The sequence below is a fragment of the Catharus ustulatus genome, chromosome Z (assembly GCF_009819885.2).
Source record: "Catharus ustulatus isolate bCatUst1 chromosome Z, bCatUst1.pri.v2, whole genome shotgun sequence".
Classification (NCBI taxonomy): domain Eukaryota; kingdom Metazoa; phylum Chordata; class Aves; order Passeriformes; family Turdidae; genus Catharus; species Catharus ustulatus.
Window position 1 is genome coordinate 58,133,935 of NC_046262.2, and position 21,934 is coordinate 58,155,868.

At 44.3% G+C, this 21,934-nt stretch overlaps 1 protein-coding gene across 6 annotated transcripts in view; it reads left to right on the forward strand.

The window, feature by feature from the left end:
• PALM2AKAP2 (PALM2 and AKAP2 fusion) overlaps window positions 1–21,934 on the forward strand; it is a 268,357-nt gene that overhangs the window by 31,593 nt on the left and 214,830 nt on the right. For 5 of the 6 annotated variants that reach the window (XM_033084949.2, XM_033084951.2, XM_033084950.1 and 2 more), the window contains exon 2: window positions 19,374–19,454. In XM_033084949.2, coding sequence (XP_032940840.1) covers window positions 19,374–19,454 — 81 coding nt within the window. Of the gene's footprint in view, window positions 1–18,961; window positions 19,215–19,373; window positions 19,455–21,934 lie in introns of those variants that run through there. The other variant, XM_033084952.1, reaches the window with a different exon arrangement.

Genomic DNA, 21,934 nt, shown 5'->3' on the forward strand with positions numbered 1-21,934 from the left:
ACCTATTTTTCTCTTCAGAGTCTTCCTTCAGGTACTAACTACTTTAGCACTAGCCTAAATTACAAATTGCATTTTTGCCTACATAGCACATTAATCAGGGAAACATGATGATTTAGGTTTTGTTTTGACTACATAGATGATAGTTTGAATTTGGTTTGGTTGGAGGGTGGTGAGGGGTTGGGTGTTTTTCCCACCAAACTCAGACATAGAAAATGTGGCCATCTGCAGACAAAATGCTTTATCCTCTAGTGGAATCCAGCAGTTTGCCACTTCAGACATTAGAATAATAAAATAGCTCATAATATTACTGATAGTTACCAGCACATTCTACCCCCAGTCATGCTCATGGGAGTCATAGAATCAAGGAGTCATAGAATGGCTTGGGTTGGAAGGGACTTCAAAGACCATCTCATCCCAACCACCATGCCAGGGGCACTTTTCACCAGATCAGGTTGCTCAGAGCCCCATCCAACCTGACCTTGAACACTCCCAGGGATGGGACATCCAGAACTTCAAGACAACCTGTCACAGTGAAGAATTTCTTCCCAACATCTAATCTAAAGCTACTCTCTTTTCATATGAAGTCATTCCCCATTGTCCTCTCTCTACGTGCTCTTGTCAAAGTCCTTCTCAGTGTTTCTTGTAGGGTCCCTTCAGGTCCTGGTAGGCTGCAATTACGTCACACTGCAACCTCCTCTTTTCCAGTTCCCAATTCCCAATTCCCTTAGCCTTTTCCTGTAGGAGAGGTGCTCCATCCCTCTAAACATCTCTGTGGCTTCCTCTGGACTCAGTCTAACAGATCCATGTCCTTCCTGCACTGGGACCTCAGAGCTGGATGCAGGGTTCCAGATGGAGTAGAATCCCCTCCCTCCCCTGCTGCCCATACTGCTTTGGATGCAGCCCAGGACACGTTTGGCTTTCTGGGCTGGGAGTGCTCATGGCTGGGTCATGTCCAGCCTCTCACCCCCAGCACCCCCAGCCTTCCAGCAGGGCTGCTCTGATCTGTTCATCCCCCAGCCTGTGTTGATACTGGGAGTGCCCTGACCCACATGCAGCACCTTGAATGTGGTCATGTTAAACCTCATGAGATTCCTATGGGGCCACTTCTCAAACTTGTCCAGGTCCCTCTGGATGGCATCATGACGTTCAGGTGTCCATCTTGTAAGCTGTTTTAGGCTATCTGCTAGCAAAAAGGACACGCAGGTGTCCCTTTTCCTATCCCTGCTTGGCAACAGGTAGTTTTGTACATTTAATTTTCAGGGGATTGTGGAGTGCGCAGGTAGAGTGGCTTGTACTGGTCAGTACCACCTCCCATTTAGAATACATTTTTAACTTTGCAGAGCAACCTGCTTGGCAGTGAGTTCACTGTGATCTGTCTACAGGCTGGAGCACTTGTGTCAATTAATCCTTGTTTGACTGGAGGGATGCCTAGGAAACTCCCAGCATTTCAGGGACTGGAACTTCAATTGTGTCGCTACTGGGTTGCTTGCTGTGATCTGATTGTAGTGGCACTCTGCTTATTATGTCAAGCAAAACTCAGCTTGCTATAAGACCTTAGTGTTGTGCCCTCTTTTCTTTGTGGTATGTATCCAGTCTTGCAGTTTGTCATCTTTAACATTTTAGTTAAACATGTTTAGTTAACATTTCAGTTTAGTTGCTCTGACAGGGAAAATCTGTTATTTCTAGGAGCTGTGCAGAGCAGTGATTTTGCAAGCAAGCTGACCCTTGTCAGAAGTGGATTGCAATTGATTGCAGTGGTACAGGAGACAGATACTTGCCAGATCAGTGATGTAGTCTGTGAAGTTTTTTCTGATGCACTGGTAGAGCATGCACTGCAGATGTGTAGGTAGTGACTTCATTCTGTTCATATTAAAAGTAATGAGTGATGCAAATTTAAAATCCCAGTGATAATATCCTCAAAGTTTTCTTTAGCAGTTATACTGAGAGCTTGGTAGTGTGTCACACTCGTGTCCTTCAACAGAAAAAAAAAAATAAAAGCTTGAAGCATTTGAGTACACTATAAATCCTGAGTAGCCATTTGTGGAAAATCATTTGTCCCTGTTTTTGTGAGCCACTGCCTCCAGGAACTTTTTGCCTGACAGTTAGAAAGTATCCTGAATTTGTGTGTCCATCTATAGCACTGTTGAATACAGATAGGGCTTAATGGCAAACACTATGTGCTCTTACTTGAGCTTCCACTGTACTTGTACTCACACAGTGAAATGTGAGAGGAGGCAAAGCTGAGGTAAGTTTCATTTGTTCCTTCCTGGAGGAGATGACACTATATATGTGCAAGATACCTGTCAGAGGATCTGAGACACAAAAATTCACAAAATGGTAGGGTTTGATAGGTCCAGCCTCAGGATTTAGGAATCCATGTAGTTTACGCAGAATTCCTGTGCACAGTGCTTAGTCTGGCTGTGAGACTGTTTCTGTCATAACATAACAACCCAGGTAGGAATTAGTGCCTCTTTCTATTAGATTATGAGCAATTACACAACAGAGGGACTGTGTTTGCCACAAACAGCTTGCAGTCTAAATAAAGTTTCCTGTCTCTGGTGGCAGACCAGTTGGAAGCCAGTCAAGATACAGTGGGTTGTGTTGTCTCTGGCATGGGCTGAGGAAGAGAGACCACCAAATAAACAGCAGTGATCATCAGGAGTGGTCAAGGATGGAGATGCTTCTCTTATTAAATGATCTTAGAAAAAGTGACTATTTTAATATTCTATATGGTTTCTGGAGCCCCATCCTGGTTTGCCAAACTGTGAGAAAAAACTGAAGTATCTTTCTGACCTGAGGCTTCTAAGTCCTTCCTTCATTTGAACTATTTGATCCCTTCCTGTGTTCAGACTTGCAGCCAAATGTGGTGCTGACTTGAGCTATGGGAAATGGATTTTGTGTAGAATTCAGCAGCTACTGTCTGTGCAGGATGACTGGTCCACTAACATTCAGGCCATGAAAAACTTCCCATTAATTCCTTCATTGTGACACAAAACTGATTGCATATCACATTAGTGCTAATGCAGAGAGGAGAGGGATTTTCAACCCCTCTTCTATACCAGGAAATAAATTTCCAGTACTCCTCCTAGACTCTCCTGCCATCCCTGGAAAAGTCTTGGGTATGTCTTTCTCAGTGGACCTTGGGTGTTTGGTTTACAAGCTCTTCTGCAGGTCCCTACAAAGACAAGTGATTCAGCTGTTCGTGGGATCATAGCCAAGCCGGTAATTGTATCCCGTTTGGGCTCTGCAGTGGTCCAGCTTTTCAGGTAGCAGCACAACCATCAAGCTGAGAGGAGATTTGTGTGAAAGATGTAAATAGTTGAATGGAGGACCAGCAGTTTTCTTTTAAAAGTGAAGAAAGGCTTGAAAAGCTAATTTTAGCTTGGTTTGAAACAAATAAAAATAGGAGATTTGGTTTTCACCTTACTCTGGAAAATTCTTTCATAAACTGGATGGGGAGCTGTTGTCCCTTTTACCTCTCTCCTTTGTCCTTTGCTTCTAAAAGTAAAAAAATAGACGCTTAATCACTGTATCAATGCAATACAATATCTCTGACCACCTTTGCCAGTAACATGTCCAGAAGTTACATCTCTCTGCTTATAAGCTGGCAGAGTTAGTTCTGCTTAGACAAAGGCAGCATCACCTCAAAAACCATGGAGCAGTCTGGTCAGCAAGAGCAGAACCCATTAATTACAATTTATAGAACAAGACAGCTTTTTACTTCCAGTTTTATCACCACAGAGAGAGTATAGAGAATGGTTGTTGATATAGTTTAGTGCAAGCATGGAGCAAATACTGTGTTGAATTCTCACTAAGTACCCTTACACTGCAGCATGAGAGCCAGGTGCTTCAATTTAAGTGGTGCATTGCATCTCTTATGGTCAATGTAGTTAAGCATCGTTTGTCTTTTGAGCTCATTTCTTAAGGTCGTTTGTCTTTTGAGCTCATTTCTTAAGGTCTTTCCATATAAAAGGTCAGAGATCTTGCTTGTGGATGTCGTCTTCTCTTCTTATGGAAGAGAGTCTACAGGCCAGGAGTGTACACTCCTTGGAGCCTGCTGCTCTGCTGCAAGTTGTCACGGTTTCTATCATGGTTTCAACAGTGCAGCCAGCTTAGAAATTGAGAGCTTTGCTTTTTCTTCTAGGTCCTGCAGGAAATTGGAGTTTACAAACTGTATAAAATATTGCAACTTGTGTATTTTTCACCTTAATCCAGTCGTTGAGTAAAGAGAAATACACATTTCACATAGATCTGAATTAAATAAGATCCTTCAACAGGGACACCTACAGAGATGTGCAGAGCAACGTGTTGAAGACTACAACAGATAATGACTATTCACTGACTTTATGGGAGGAGACTAAGCTATCCATGTTAAAAAGATAAAGCTTTAAGGAAGAGCACTAAGCCTTTGGAGGCAGCTTCAGAGAAGGATCTAACCTTCCTTAAGGAAGAAAGATCGGAGCTTCCTTAAGAACATTCACGTGTGCAAAATTAAGTGTCCAGATGGAGTAATGGTAGAAGAAAGAAGGAATATGACTTTTGAGAAGGGGTGTGTCTGCAGTTGCATCCTCTCTGTCCCTAGCTTCATAGAAGGAATTGCTGCAAAGATGCATTTTCAAATTAACAGAAGAGCAAAACTGACAGAAACGCTCCATGGAAGAAGGAGAAGGAATGGTTTCAAAATCCAATATTATAGAATTGTAAGGCCTCCTTTGTGCAGAGGTCTGCAGAACACTCGGACAAAGACAGAGAAGTTGTACAGGAGTAGTTAAACAGGACCTGCATGGTATCTTGGCATTTAGTAGAGGAGGCCCCATTACACTAGAGGAAGAAGGCAGGAAGAGACAGGAATCAACCAACATCCTTGAAGCTACTTCTCTTACCTGCATGGTTTCATTTTGGGTTTTTTGGTACACTCATTAGAGTTTAATAAGCTGTTCAAATGGTTTACATTTTTATAAGCCTGTGTCAGCTCTGTGAAATTCCTCTAAACTATACAGGCTTTGCTGTTTCAGATCTCCACAAACCCTGAGCACCTGGGCAGACAAACCTGCACAAACCGCACAGCAGGGCGTATGGCGCACTGAGATGACCTTGGAGCTGTGCATTCTCAGATACACTTCAGAGCAGGGATGCAAACCACAGAAAAATGCAGGCAGTTTTCTGAAGAGGACAAACCTTTGATGGCACAGCAAAAATTTGCCATCTCTACAGGAATTTGTGTTCTGGAGCCAAGCATCAAGGTGGTGAGATGCAGACTGTTTTCCTGTTTTTCTGGGTCTCTCCCATCAATGCAACAGACTGTCACTGTGTAGTCTTCTGCATCCTGCCTGTGGTCTGCAGCCATGAGCATCCTACCTTGAGGATTTGTAGCTAATCTGTTCCTGGAGAGCAATCACACACATGTCACAGGTTTCATGTGCTTACCAGTTCCTCCTTACTTGGTGTGACCAGGTGGTAAAGAAAAGGTCCATTGAGGGTCTCTTTGTATTTCCAGGATCAGGGTGGTCTTTGCCTTTGATGGTGAAGGGAGAAGGCCAGCAGCTGAATTTGTTAGGCAATAAGTAGTGTAATGTCCCAGCTGTTCCTATTCACACAGAAAGCATCGGGATGCCTGACCTAGAGGAATGACATAGCAGTAATTCCTCCTGCATACTGCTGAGGTTCAGTTTTGAGGCATGTGATCTTACACCTGTCAGATTAAATAAATTTTCCAGAAGTAAGCTGGCTGGAGATGAAACCAGTTCTTTTATGTGTTACAAAGGCAAGATACCAAGGCCAAGGCTGCGTAGGATTTTTAGCATACCTGGAACACAGCATGCTTTTTACCAAGCATATGGGCGTATCTACTGTCCCAGTCATGATCAAGCCCTTCATTTGTGGTCAATGGGCTCTCTGTGTTCTCTGTTGGAGTAATGCAACTCCCCTGATTAACTGGAGAGGAGGCAGAAATGGCATGTCCAGCAGTCCCACCAGTCTCTGTGACCCAGCAGGGAGCTACCCCCTCACTGAAGAGGGGCACTTGTGCCCTCTCAGACCTGTGTGGGTCTTCACAAGGTGAAAATGTGTAAGACCTCCAGTACTGGTCAAAAAGCAAGAGGAACCCAACCCTCTACAGATGATCCAGGAAGAAAGGAAAACGTATCCAGAATGGTGGTTTGTGAGCTGGTGTGTTGTCACAATTTCATCACCAGTTTAGAATGGTACTGGCAAATGGAAACTGGCAACGTCTCAGACTTTGAATTGCATTACACTGTGCTCATAAAGAAAGTTCTCTCCCTCTTTCTCTGTAAAACCAGGCATAAATGTGGAATTACATTCTTCCTGAATGTAGAAGTTAGGACTCAAAGTAGTTAGGACACCAGCAGCTGCCACATATGTTAGCAGATCCTGAGCATCAGACAATGTAAGTATCCTTAGCTAATGATCTAGTTTGGACAAAAGCTTAAAGAATGGGGTTTGAGCTAATAATTTTATCTCGCAAACGAGAAGTGCTTTTCAACAGCAGAGGATCCCTGCACAGTACAACTGCCAAGCACAGCACTGTGACATAGGAGAATGGGTGGGATGCCACAAAGGTCAGTGCCGAAAGTCTCAGGGCCAGCAGGCAAGTTGCCACATGCACAGGCAAAGGGAGGAAGCCTCAGTAAGAACATTTTGATGTGAGGCACTGAGACTCTGAAACAATTTGTTAATCCAGCCGGAATGTAAGGATTAAAACACAAAGCCCTTCATTTGGGTCTTTCTACCAGTGCTTTGAAAATAACAAGCTAAAAGCTGGATATGATTCAAGTACCAAAATTAGCACTGTTTATCCCTGTGGATCCTGGCCATTGCTCTGTGCTGACCAACCAGAGCAGTTTGTTCCCTTTTCATTGCAGAAAACCCAATTTCCTCTTACCACTTCATACACTTTATATGCTATGTCTTGGGGAAGTTTTAACTTTCTTGAGGTGAACATGTCTGTCATATGAGCAATTTAAGTGTTTAAATAGGGAAACCAAATTCTGATGAAGTCCCAGTCTTGATAATTCTAATCTAAGTTCTCACCAAGTGAAAAATAATGCATGGAGTTCTTCGTCAGACATTTCCTTGGGGGGAAACCAGCATAAGCAATCATAGCTTCAGGTTGAATGCCCTAAAATCTTTGTGATTTATTTTTCAGTTCTAGATAAACCTTGTGTAGGTGTTTCTCTGCACATTCAGTTGTGATCAGAGATGTTTCCACCTTTACAATGAGGCTTTACAACAGCCTCATTGGAAATATAAAGAGGTATTTAAGGAGTGTAAGGAGCATGAGGGTAAACAAGAGAATTTTATTTGAAGCTGTGGAAATGTAATTAAAATGTGCCCACAGCCCAAATCCTGGCTTTCTTCTTTTCAGCAGCAGACAGTGAAAGGATAGACATTGAATGGCATGGATTTAAACCAAAGCCAGTTAGTAGCAACATGAGACTAGGGAAAGCTAATGAACTGATTTTCTACAAATAATCTACTCAGGCTCAAGAAACTCCTTATTGTATGCTTTTGTGAATGAGAATGTAAAGTCTGCTTAACATTTCTTATGCAAATATATTTTTAAGAAAAATACAGAGAAAAAATACTTGATTAAAAAGTAGCTTCTCTGAGAATTTTGCTGGTTGTCTAATAAAATAGAATTTCAGAATTACTTCTATGTGACATAATCTAGAAAATTCACCTAATTTTTTGAAAGGTGATTTTCTATATGAAGACAGAATTTTTGATCTAGCCCAGTCTGCAGTAGAAGGTCAGTGCTAGCAAGCTATACATATCATCTTGGAGGCTAGCAGTAGTAGGCACTAGGTAATGAAGTGTAGTTGCCTGTCATTTATAACTACTATTAAGGATTATCCAGAATAATGGGTAAATCCTTTCAAGATTTATACTAAGAGGCTCTATACAGGTTTTTGAGCCCTTTCCATAAGTAATTGGTGTTGCAGAGAAGATTGCTTCTGTATTCAGGTGACCCCGCGCTCTTACCCATTTTCAGGGTTAGTGTAAAAACGTCAAAGTTCTGGAAGACATGCTGATGTGGAATTAATAGAGAGGTGGGAGTCTGACATTTGTATGATAACTGTTTGCTTCATTGTCGCATCTCAGAGAAAGGATCCTCAGACACCAATGACCCTGGTGACCTCTCAGTAGCTATTAAGGAGCCTGACACCCACAATCAAATTGTGAATTTATAGGAAAGTGAGACATTTTTTTTCTGCTAACAACTGAAAGGAAACAGCATCTGTGGGTGTCGGCCCATATTCACTTCAGAAATGGGGGGTAAGGAAACTTTTCATGCTCCAAAGACTCATTATGGTGGTGGCCCAGTCAAAAATGCCCATGGATTGCGATAGAACCTGAAACTGCTTCCACTGACCCAGTAGCACTCAGTGAAAGGAAGATTAGCATATAAAATCTGGGTTGCCTGAAAATGGGCATTACTTCTCCATCAGAGTGGGGATTTTCCCATGGGATACCAGAGGAACCATGTTTTCTCCTCAAATAATTTTACTTCACCATCTCAATGAGACATTTTTCCATTACTTCTCAAAATTGCTAATGAGGGAATTTTTTTAAAAGGAAATTCCTTCCCGTGTTCATCAGTTTTCCGTAAGGACTGTTTTTCTGGGAGCAGTGCCATTATTTTATTTGTTGCTTGAGATGCATGGTGATTTTAATTAAGCAGTTATTGTCCATGTGCATCGTGGTGGTTGCCTTCAGTGTCCAGAGAGCTCTAATTACAAGCACACAGGGCAGCTGAAATTTTTGCTGCAGCCATTTAGAGGATTGTGGGGATTACTGTCTTCACCAAAGATGATCCCTTTTCTTCCTGGACAGTTTTGGCTTGGATAGTCTCAGCTATGACATTGGCAGTGGGTTTGTGGCCATTGGGAAATGTTCTTAATTCAGAACGCCTGAGCCACAGTTAGTCTTACAGGGCTCTGTGTGAATGAACTCCTCCTTTGATATCCCAAGCAGAAGAGTTGATTATTTTAGGTCTCCTACTCAAACACTTTCTTGAGGTCAATGCACATGTGGAAGTAGAACTATTCTATTTGCTTTAGTAGGTCAGCACAGGAGAACCCCATCTTATTATTCTGCTATGCAGGCAACAAAAATCATCAATAAAGAGGGCTGCAGACCAGAAATATTTGTTCCTTTACTGGGAGCACATTCAGATTGGTTGCCAGGACATGTATATCTTTTCCTCTCTCAAACCACCCTTGCCTTGTGCACAAGCAAGTAACTTCTTTGACCCTCAGTACTAGGGAAAAGAGATGCAAAGTTGCAATGAAAGCTAATGTTCTGCCTAACAACATTTCTTCACCTTGAGGGTCACCTCATTGCAAGTACAGTACAGTAAATTCACGAATACAAGCCGCACTGAGTATAAGCTGCATCTCTGGGTGTTGGCAAATATTTCGGTTTTTGTCCATAAATAAGCCGCACCTGAATATAAGCCGCTCTGTCGTTCGCAGCAAGGACCTGCATGCAACAAAGTTGCCAAATACTAACAGAACCGTGGCATGGCGGGGGGTTTACTGGCTCAACTAAGGCTGTGCAGGCTCGGCCCGCTAGGGGCTGCTGACGGGGCCAGGTGGCCCAGCCCGGCACTGCCACTCGGGGCTGGCCGCCGCCTCTGGGTTCGCTCGCCCCGGCCCCACCCCCGCCCCGGCGCCGGCCGGGCATGGAGAGAGTGCCCCGCTCCTGCCGCGGCGCTGGCCGGACACAGAGCACCCCCTGCTCCCGCCATGGCGGCGGAGGGCGGGGGCAGAGCACCCCCCCTCCTCCTCGAGCCGCGGCAATGGCGGCGCAGGGCCCCCGTCGGCTCCCCGAGCCACGGCAATGGCGGCCCCCCCCCATCCTCCCTGGGCTGCGGCAATGGCAGCGCAGGGCCCCCGTCAGCTCCCCGAGCCGCGGCAATGGCGGCACAGGGCCCCCATAGGCTCCCTGGACCGCGGCAATGGCAGCGCGCCCCCCCCCCCGTTCTCCCCGGGCCGCAGCAATGGTGGCGCGCCCCACCCCCGTCCTCCCCGGGCCGCGGCAATGGCGGCGCTGGGCCCCCCGTCTCTCCCCTGGGCTGCGGCAGAGGAGGAAAGAGAGCTCTCCCGCCTCTCTCCCCGCCCCCCGTGCTGCCTGCAGGGAGCCAGGGCAACAGAGTAACACTGTAACAATCGCAGAATGCCGGCTTTTACTGGCAGGTGCTTGGCTCGGCACCCTGGCTGGCACGTCTGGGGTTGTAAATGTCAGAAAATTATTCACAGATTAGCCGCCCCCGACTACTATTAGCCGCACTTCTGGGTTTCCACCAAAATTTTTGTCAAATTGCTGCGGCTTGTATTCGTGAAATTACTGTAATTTCACGACTGTAAGGCGCACCGGATTATAAGGCGCACCTCTGGGAGTTGGCAAATTTCTGAACTTTGTCCATATATAAGACGCACCAGACTATAAGGCACACTTTTTTTTTGCAGCGAGGAGCCGTGCCGCGCACAACAAAGTAATGAATTAGTAACAGAATCCCCTGATCGTGGGGTTTACTGGCAGGTGCTCAATTTGGAAACATTTTTCACAGATTGGCATAGCCTTTAAACGCAGCGCCAGGCGCCCTGCCTATCCCGTGGGCCCCGGCACTCCAACCTGCCCCCAGCATCGGTTGGCACAGCTCGATGCTGCTGCGGGGCCACCTCTCCCTCACAGCTCTGCACTGCCATGGTGCTGTTCCGCCTCGCAGCTCAGCGCTGCTGCGGGGATGCCTCTCCCTCGTGGTTCAGTGCTGCCACGGGATTGCCTCTCTCAGTGCTTCCGTGGGGCCACCTCTCCCTCATGTCTCAGCGCTGCCATGGTGCCGTTCCATCTCATGGCTCCGTGCTGCCGCGGTGCCATTCCCCCTTGGGCTCAGCACTGCCACGGGGCCGCCTCTCCCTTGCAGCTCTGCACTGCTGCGGTGCCGCCTCTCCCTCGGGGCTGCCACGGCTCGGGGCAGCATGGGGCTCCTGCGGTGCCAGAGGCGCCGCGGCACAGGACTCCTGCGGCTCGGGGCGGCCGTGGCACCAGGCTGCCACTGCACGGGTGTGGCTCGTGGCTCGGGGTGGCCGTGGCTTGCACTTCCTTGTTGGCAAATTTCTGAACTTTGTCCATATATAAGGCGCACCGGATTATAAGGCACACTTCCGGTTCGGACCAAAATTTTAGTCAAAAGGGTGTGCCTTATGGTTGTGGAATTACTGTAATTCTGTCTTACCTCTAGCAGGGGCCTGTTCGATACATGAAAAACAAAGCATTTCCATAACTTCCAGGCTCTTCTAGTTATTTCCTTACCCAGTTCTGACCAGGTTTATTCTATTTCCAAAACAAACATGCAAAGTCATTTCTTGCATGCTGTGGCAAGCTGAGTGATGGGAATCAACCTTGTGACAGTAATCTCCATTTCATACCAGAGGAGGAGGAGGACATACCTGATCATGAATTGTTCACCTTGTGTGTCTCCAGTCTCAGCTTTGCTTCCTGCTGTACATACAACTGTGGATAGAGCAGGCATGAGGAGGGGAGCTAAGACCAGCCTTCACCTTTTAGGTGTAGTTTGTCTTGCTGCCCTCAGGCATTTATCTGTGCAATTTGGATACCCATTGTTTGTTCCTTGATAACCCTCTGCTTCTTGCTTGGAGTAAGGGAAGTTGACATAGTTTTATCATAAAGTATGTGGGTATATGTAAGATAACAAAAATCATTGCAGCAGCAGGCTGTCCTCCTGCTATCCCTACATCCCATCTAGACCTTTCCAACATACAATTTGTTTCAATTAGGTATGGAGGAGGTCTAGTAAGGGAGCTACCAAGGTCTTTAGGCACCTAGGACACTTGAAACAATGACTTTGTTTTTGGAAATGAGCTTTCTGCACAGAAGAACTGAGTGAAGAATGGTGTCAGTCTCTTAGATGCTGCATAGAAGCAGAGAGTGCAGTTCTCTTTAAGTTCAGAAGCTATATTCTAGTATACTTGTGCAGGGAGGCTGTCCCTGGCTCATGTTTCAAGTGAAACAAAGCTTAGTGAGGTGGCCATGGGATTTCAGGGAACTGGGGCAGAGAGGGCTTTGCAGGAAAATGCCTAAGGGAGTAAAGCCAGTAGCTTGCATTTACTTCTTGTTAATGGTATGATTGCAGAGAAAAAATGGATCTCAAGACAAGAATAGACTTGGTTCTGCTTGGAGCACAATAGGAAAAGAGCTGCTGTAAGAGTCATTTGCCATAATCAGAAAAAGCATGTTTTTTTCCCAGAGCTCAAAACAGGAGACCAGACAAGCCCCCAGCTTGTCATTACAGAGTGTGCATGGCTACCCGTAAAAGCAGGATTTTCACCAAGCATAGTCATGCAGGACAGCTGGCAGCAAGTAGGTGGACATTGACAATCCAAATGGAGCAAGCATCTTGCCTCCCTCCTTCAAGGTGTGTTTATCCTGATGTAACAGTGTCTCTGCTTCAGTTCTGCATCCTGCCTCACCTGGTGCTATGATTTGTGTGGTCTGCTGTTCACTCCAGCAGAACTGGAGTCTGCAAAGTGCTGCCAATACCAGGCTCTGTCATTGCAGCTGGTAAGGGTGGTTGGTCTCAGGAGAGTTTCCTGCTTTCACACACATGGCTAAAATAAGGAGGTGACCTGGCATGAATGAAGAAAGGGTGGTGGTGGTGACGAGAGGAGAGGGGAGGGGAGGGGAGGGGAGGGGAGGGGAGGGGAGGGGAGGGGAGGGGAGGGGAGGGGAGGGGAGGGGAGGGGAGGGGAGGGGAGGGGAGGGGAGGGGAGGGGAGAGGGGAGGGGAGGGTAGGGGAGAGGAGAGGAGAGGGGAGGGGAGGGGAGGGGAGGGGAGGGGAGGGGAGGGGAGGGGAGGGGAGGGGAGAGGGGAGGGGAGGGTAGGGGAGAGGAGAGGAGAGGGGAGGAGAGGAGAGGAGAGGAGAGGAGAGGAGAGGAGAGGAGAGGAGAGGAGAGGAGAGGAGAGGAGAGGAGAGGAGAGGAGAGGAGAGGAGAGGAGAGGAGAGGAGAGGAGAGGAGAGGAGAGGAGAGGAGAGGAGAGGAGAGGAGAGGAGAGGAGAGGAGAGGAGAGGAGAGGAGAGGAGAGGAGAGGAGAGGAGAGGAGAGGAGAGGAGAGGAGAGGAGAGGAGAGGAGAGGAGAGGAGAGGAGCATTCTGTGTCTCTTAATCTTTTGTTTCCTATGAACCACTGATGCTGAACACCCAAAGAGGAAACAAATACACAGATTTGATTTCACTTAGGAGAGATATGTAGTTACCACAATGAAAATGGTCATTTAAACCACCACTCTGGTGAAAGTTTCAGTTTCTCTGAGGAAAATTCTCATAATCTTGGAATTATGAGAACTGACAGCTGAAATTTTTTAGAACCCAGAGTGTTTTTCCAAAATTCTGGATTTCTCCAAACTGGCAAAAGAAAAGTGAGAGATCTGGAGCTCTTTTGCTGGCTTTCTGGGGTTTTTTTTCCTCATTTCCTGACCTAAAAATATGTGAGTTTTAAAAACAATACCTGCCAACTGGGCAGAGTAGAGAAAATAATCACTTGCTAAATAAGTTAATGTAATTCTTTGATGACAATTTTTTGTAACTGTTTTCCTTGCTTTGAAGCAGACTATAGCTTTCCACCACTTGTGCCATTTTTGTGTGCATTTATTTTGCATTGTCACAACAGACATTGTTACAACATTTGCATTGCCACAACCTCTGTGTCAAGATGGACACTTGCTTGGCATGCATATTTTAATGGGAAACGTCTGAAATTACTCATGGTAACTCCTCCAGTGATGTTCCACCATTCTACTCAAGGTTCACATGACCCCTGTTGGATTTTCTGTTGAGTTGGGGATGGTTTTTTTTATCCCAGCACGTTCTTCTGGATATTTGTACCATATGCCTTATCCTGACATCAATTTTAGGCATGTATTTTCACAGTGAGGTCAATGAAATAGTGCTTAACTTCTGTGCTGCTTCATGGTGTGCTTTCTCCACAGTTTGAGCTGGCTTTAAAGCAAAGAAATCAGATGCTTCTGCCAGTGCAAGTAGATCAAAGGGGTTTACCAGCTCTTTTCTGCCCCAAGGACTGGTAGAGATGCATGTTTCTCCACAGATAGTTATGGCTTGGTAGGCTGAGTAATCTCTGTATCACTTCCAACACTCTGCAGGCAGATTTCTAAACAAGAACAAAAGTGATTTTGTAATGGAAAAAATGAAGTATTCTGTGAATGCAGTATCATAGAGATTAGTTTTGGTATAACTTGTTTTCTTCAAGATCTTATACTTGCTTTGGGCTTGAGTTTTTTGTAATTGGTGGCAGTGGATTGTGGTTGTTGGAGCTGTTTTGACTGGAACAGTTTGACAAATGTGATACTAAACTGTAAGTTGTTTTGTTCAATGTAACACGCTATTCAGACAAAAAGTTATTGTAGTTGTTAAAATTAACCATGAAAGAAAGACAAAAGCATACACAAACTTAGCAATAGTACCCATCCTCACAGTATTCCTTCTCTTTGACTGTCTCCAGGCTCACCTGGGACATCCATCATGTTCTAGAACCCATAGCAGCCTGAGGCATGAATTTCCTCAGCAGACCATTGCATTGGCTTCAAACATGCCCATCCTGTTTCACTTGATGGCCTTTTTTTTCCTTAGTGTAGAAGGCAGAGTGAGCAGTAGAGCAGAGCTGGCTATTTCCATGATTTACAGATCTCTATTCGATCCTGCCAGAGCCCCTTGTTCTTCCAAGCACAAGGGTTCTTACTGAGTATATCTGATATATTTGGTTTTTAGCAATAGGAAGATGGCACTGACTAACTTTTAGCTTTCATATTCTTCAGATTCTGTATTGCATTGGTGTGTGACTCTGAACTTCATCTGAAGTGTCAGCAAGTTCTCCTCACAGTTTAGTTAGACAAAACAATCCTTTTCCAGCCCAAGCACCAAGGACACCATTGCAGGTCAAGGCCCAAAAAGTATAAACAACAGCAAATTGAGGAGAGCAGTCTGGGAGGATGGGACTTCATAATCTGAAGCTGTAATTGGATAATTAACCCCAATATGTAAATGGACCAAAACTTATAAAAGTGTGAAAACTCATGAGCAGTCATCCAGCTTGGATAGAGCCATGGCTGGCTCTTGTATGTCCAAGGTGTATCTTTTGAAGGCCTTTTAATAAATACCTACTTTACTCCTTTAACACTGTCAAACCTCTGTTCCAGGTAGCCTCTTAGGCATCAGTTTTTGGTGATTCCACTGTGACAGGAAGGCATTGTTTTAATGCTGAGAATTCCATCCTTTCCAAAACCTAGTACTTGGGAATAAACTTATGGTTTACATATTGCACATCCACATATGAGCGCCTGAATACAAATCTCATTTTTCCACAACATGAGTCACCTTCCCATTTGACCTATGTTCTTTTCCCATCCTCTAGATCTGAATTTTTTTAAAAAGCAGTATTTCCTGTTTTCCTTGTAACTTGATGAAGGGACAGTTGCAAAGATTAAATTCTGTTTTGCTCATTAATATTTCAAATATTCAGAGTGTCCTGAAATTACCTCCCAAATGGTACTCCTCTACCATTTTGGAAGCGTAACTGTCTGTATTCTTACAAAAGTGGTACAGATGATACACCTCACAAAAACACTAAAGTTTTCCTTTAAACATGCCACAATCACAATAAAACCAGTTCTGGTCTTTTCCACCTCTGTTCAATCCCATTTCTGGAATAAACGTCTTTGCTTAAAGCAAGAACTTTATTTTCTTGGTGCCAGGACCCTTAGAAATGTGTAGTTTAGCAGGAATACTTGGGGAAAAAAGTTATCTGTGAGTAGATGAACAAAGTAATGAGGAACATTTACTGGCTTACTCACAGAACAGTGCCTTAATGAATGCTCAAGTTGAGCATTTGCTTCAAATCCCACAGTTTCAGTAAATTGCTGAATCAGAAGTCTGTTTAAGTGGAGGATGGGATGATGTCTAAAATCCTTGCCAGGATGGTTTTGGTAGGATTTTTGTCATCCAGTCCAGTCTTCTGCTTTTCCAGAACCTGCTTACATAAACAAGGTACACGTATAGTCCCAAACCTCAGTGACAGGGATAAACCTAAATGGAATGTGATATAGTGACCTGAAGGTGGAGTGTCCTGATGGCTGATTTGCACAGTCTTTAGGAAAGAAGAAAAAAAAAGTACTTTTGTTATTGTATTCCGCAGCCATAGCTTGTACGAAATCAGAGGGTAAAGGCATACACACTGAGGCTGTCTGAATGCCAGTGAAATGGAAAACGTGAGCAATATTCCAATTTAACTCCACAGAAATCCACTAGTTAGTAAGTAGTTCAAGTATTTTAGTGCCTGCTGTGTTGCTGCCTACAGGGAAAATACTCTAAGTGCTTTCCCTTTCTCAGAAAGAAAAGGAGTTTTCATTTATCTTTTATAAATCCTTCTTGTCACATCCATTATACAGCATGACACAACCAACCAAAGGATGTATAGTGGTGGTTTCCATCACATGTTTTAGTGACAAGGGTTTTGTGGATGGTAGAATACATACATATGTATGTGTATATATACACAAACATATATATGTGTGTGTGTGTACACATTTATATATAAACATATGCGCTTATATATAGATGCACTTATAAATCTAGATAACTTTGCAGTGTAAAGTACCTTATACTGGTCTATGGATTGTCAAACGTGGGGTGTTAATGCCTACATATATGAAATACAATCTTTTTCATCTGGCCAGCCTGACACAAAAGGGCAGAATTGTCCTTATTCCAAGAATATTAGGTCATTAACTGGAACAGCTTTTAGAATTACTTTGTTCTGGTCCATGGCTGATCAGCTATTTGGAGAAAAAACAGAAAAACAAGTTCTGTTTTTCAGACTCCATGTATGGTGTACAGAATGAAAAAAGACAAGAGATGTCCCTGAATAATACTGGGGCTTGAACCATCTAATACCCTATTCATTTAAAAAATTTAAAGGGCTAATGCAGATTGGAGGATAGGAGTGATGATCTGCAGTTCACAGTTCTGTATCAGAAGGATTTTTAAAGGTGCACACTGTATGCCTGTATATGCATAAAAGAAAACTGTCTTCTGTGTGCGGAAACCAGTGAGATGCCAAGTTTGTGATATTCTGGTTACTGAAAATGCTGATTTTCCTACTCTAAAACAATTTCAGCAGACCTTTGGGAGCTAGAGGAGGGCCAGCATGATGATTAGAGGGATGGACCACCTCTCCTAGGAGAAAAGGTTGAGAGTTGAGATTGCTCAGCCTGCAAAAGAGAAGGGGTGACCTGGTAGCAGCCTACCAGTACCTGAAGAGAACCTGTAAGAACCATGGAGAGGGACTTTTGACAGGAGCATGTAGAGACTGGACAAGGGGGAATGGCTTCAAACTGAAATAAAAAGTAGCTTTAGATTAGATGTTAGGAAGAAATTATGTACTGTGAGGGTGATGAGGTACTAGAACAGGTTGCCTGAAAGTTTTGGATGCTCTGGGAGTGTTCAAGGTTGGGCTGGATGGGGCAACCTGGTCTGGTGAAAGGTGACCCTGCCCTTGACAGGTTTGTTGGAACAAGATGATCTTTAAGGTCCCTTCCAGCCCAGACAATTCCATAATTTTGGATTCTGTTCTATGAGGATATATTTTTTCAGCAGTAGTCTTACATATTTTGGACAATGGGGACTGTGTATGGTAATGTAGATATACATGAATAATCACCATGTAAGCGTGTGCAAAATTTTACAGTGCTGCTTGGCATATGCAACATTTAACTGCCTTGCTTCTTCTGGGTTCATTACTCCAGCCTTTCCTGATATCACCATTCTAATGTCTAACTCTTCAGCATAAGTGGCCTGAGCAGTTTTCTACCTCCATGTTTTGTTGTGCTTTTAGTGAGCTTGACATTACCAAATTATATTTTTTTTAAGTTTCCTGATCTTCCTTGTAAATGTAATGTTTTCCCCTCAAAATGCCTTGTTTGATGTCCAACATAAGGATGGTTAATTTCTGCATAGGCAGAATCTTATCATATATTACTTTGGGATGAGGCATGAAGGTTTGAAATCCCTCGAAAGCAGAGTATTCCCAAAGCATCAGTAGGGCACCTAGATAAAAGTAAGAAAAACTACTTCATGGATTTAAGGAATCCCCAAATGCCTTCAAACCAAACCTTACAGCTACTGAAAAATTTAAATTACCAAAAAAAAAAAAAGGGGGGGTTTGCAGATGAGAAATAAAAAACACTTCTCCAGTAAAAATAGAGGCTAACTGCCTTCATTTATTATGGAGTATTTCTGTCTTGGCCACAAAATCTGAAATAAGAAAAGACCTTCAGGAGAGGGAACCTGGTCCAGGATAGGGATGGATGGATGGATGGATGGATGGATGGATGGATGGATGGATGGATGGATGGATGGACGAATGAGGAGAAATGCTCCCCAGAATGTGCAGAAGGCTGACAAAGGCAAACAGTTTACCTTCTTAAGAGGAAGGTGTTAAGGGGGACAAAGCAGGTCGTTCTCCTTCTGCAACACCTGAGAGAGTCTGCTGCCTGCTGAAGGGAGCAGCCTGGGCACAGGCGAGTGAGTGGCAATGAATGGAGCTGTAACAACTCGGCTGTGGAAAGGACTGTGCTCTCCTTGGCACCACTTGGTCACTCCAGCTTCAGGGACCTGATAAGGGCCAGCTGCTGGCACGTGCTGGTGACCTGAATGTTAAACACAGCCAGCTGGAGGTTACCAATCCCATTTACTCTGTATGTAAATCCTATACAATCTGTCTGAAACATCTTCCCCCCGTTGAGCAGAGGAAAAGCTTTACCACCAGCCCTGATGGGAAAAACAGAGGTCAGCAGACTGCTCTCTTCCTCCATTATGCCACCCCCTGCTTTTGTGACACCTTGTTGTCACACAATTGCACCACACTATCCATGGTTTTGGCCCCAGCATCTCAAATGCAAAATCACATCTTTGTCCCTTTAACTTCTCTCTCAGCTGTTATGCCTGTTTTCTCCCCTCCTCTGGGACTGTGCACTCTGTTGCTGCTCCGGCTGCTGGGAGCAAGCAAGGAGAATTTCTCCTACTGGCAAGTAACCAGTCAGTCTGGGGCTGGCATCTTCTCGGAACGCTGCTCTTTGCATACCAGCAGGCAGAGGAGCAGGTGAAATGGGGCTGGTGACATCTGTACAGATGTGTTTGACTGCTTACATGCTGTTACGAATCTGCTACCCTTAAAGCCTCCATTTCTCTGACGAGATCTCTCTCTCTCTTCCCCCCTCTCTCCCTCTCTCTCTCTCTCTCTCAAAATTATTTTTCCAAGGAGAAAAGGAAAAGGCAGACAGAAATAGAAGGCAAGAGACAACAGCTTGAGGACCAGATACTTCAGCTGCAGCATTTCAAGGTAAGGGACTGATGCCAGAAATGATGGATTGACTAAATCTGTTCATTATTAGACATGCGGATCACATGCCTGAAAGCTGGGAAAAGCCCACTCTGACATGAAGCAGCTTTCACTGCCGGAGCCTATCTCTTACAGTGATCATGTCCTGCCTGCTTTTCATTCCGTGTGTTTCATGCACAGGACCATGTTGTTTAAACGGTTTATGAGCATGGAGTCAGGAGGGTGCGAGTGCAGGGAGCACAGCAGTGCTGTTATTATTAAATGCTGTTATTTATTATACATAATGATAAGACACCAATTGCTGTGGCTTGGGTGTGCACTGCATGGCTTCAGCCAGCACTTTCTGCCTGCAGAGCTGCGTTGGATTTCTCTGGTGCCTGTCATTAGATTTTTTGTGTGTGCGGTGCAGAAGGAGTGTTAGTTAGCATGCATCTGTGTATGTGTGTACAGATTTCATTGCAGGGTGAAGTTATTAGGCATGCATGGCATAATAAAATGGGCATGTATGTACATGCGGAGAAGGTGTTGGTGCATATGTGTGTATCTACATGAAGAGGTGCCTTGATATTTAACAGGGTGCCGAGCGATCCCAATCCCTGTTGGTCTCCATGACAGCTGCAGATAGCATCATTTGAAAGCTATCCTTGCTGTTTCTATTGCTTATTCCTCCTGTCAGTAGCATATTTGTGCATAGCAAAGATAAGGACAAAACCACACGTGATCTTTTTGTAACTGGTGAGCATTTGTGGGTCAGATCTTGTTATATTAGTTCATTAGGGGAGCCTGAGGAATTTCAGTGATTAAAATATTTGAGAAAGATGATTAGAATTGGACAGTTTATCCTCACAGCAGGTGGACTGAGCTGTGTTTTTAAAATTAAGATATTTAGGTTGTTTGTGGAATAAGTGTGTGTGTGTGTGAGTGTGTGTGTGTTTGAACAGTACACCTGCATTGGGAGATGATGTGCAGAATATCTGCCCACACATGAACTTGTAGACCACACTGCAAGTTATGCTACAGGCAGGAGCTTTCTCCTGCCTCTCCAACACACTGCAGTCACATTCTGCAAATTATTCCTCCTTTTCTGATAAACACAATGCAGTTAAGACCAAGTAACTGGCTGCACAAATACCCTAATCAAGTTTACCACCAGTGTGTGGATATCAAACATTGGTGTTTCCAGTCAAAGATGTGATTGAATTTCTGTGGGTCAACAGGAATTGCTATTTTGTTCAGGCTTCCACTGAGTGCAGGCAAATGGAGAATTTCTTCTGATAACTATAGGGTGCTGCAGCAGTACCTTCATGATGCTTGTTTTTCTCCTTTTTGCTATCAAGCTGATGATTCCTTTTAGCTTGTTAACTGTTTCCAAGCTACCTGCATTATGATTCTTTGTGAAATTCTTTAAGCAGAACCTTTTGGATAGACAATTCTGTCAATTTTCTGCTTCATCTGTTTTACTTGGATATAGCTGTTGCTAAAATGTATGTTATCATCATCCATAGGAAAAGTAAAACCCCTCGAGGTGCTGAAGTGGGATCAACCCCTCAGCTGATGTAGACTGGCTTTGACTTCAGCCCTGCTATGTTGATTGCCACTAGCAGAGTTCCAGTTTGGCTGCATGGATTTTTTTCAGAGACACACATGAAAAATAACTGTGTCCCTTTATTTTTTAATTCACAGGCAGGAGCAAGAGCAGTAATCATACAGGAAGTTAATGGAAGATCAGGCCACAGAAATTAAATGACAGGGACATTTAAAATGGCAGCTTTCTCAGTTAAAATCACAGCCAGACTTAAGGTCTGTAATGCTGTGTGCAAGGATGGGCATCAGGATATGATAAAATCATCCCTACCTCTCCATTCAGTTTCATCACTTGTCACCAGAGGAAAATTGTGCTGCTTTTACAGGAGTGGTCATGGTGGCTGCTGCTCTATGAGCTGCTGTACCACCAAGTCTGCTGGGAGACCTGAATGAGGTGATACCAGAGGTCTAACTGGGGTAGCAGAGTTCATCCTCATTGCTGCTAAAACCTTCCTAAAATTAAAATAATAAAAAGGTTTTAAAATGGAAGTAGAGGCACTGGCTGGTAGTCTTTTTGTTTCTCTTTGGAGACAGATGAAGAAAACTGCATTTTTGTTTCATACATCATTCAGTGTTCTGGTTGCTTAGTGAAGTGCTGACCAACATTTTATTTCGCCTGCCAGTTTGATTCACTCACTTGCAAAACTGTGTATCCCCCTGCCACCTACCCAGTGCTCTCCCTCACCACACCCTGCTGAGCCTCTCCAAGTCAGGGGCTCCAAGTCTGATGTGAATATAATCCCTTGGTCTGATATGGCTCCCTAGTCTGACACACCAGACCCAAATAAGTGCTTCTATTTTCCATCAGAGTACTAAGTAGAACACGATTCATTTCCTGAATTATGTGGATTTCATCTAATTCTATGCAAGGCATACATCCAGGTTAAAAGATCGGG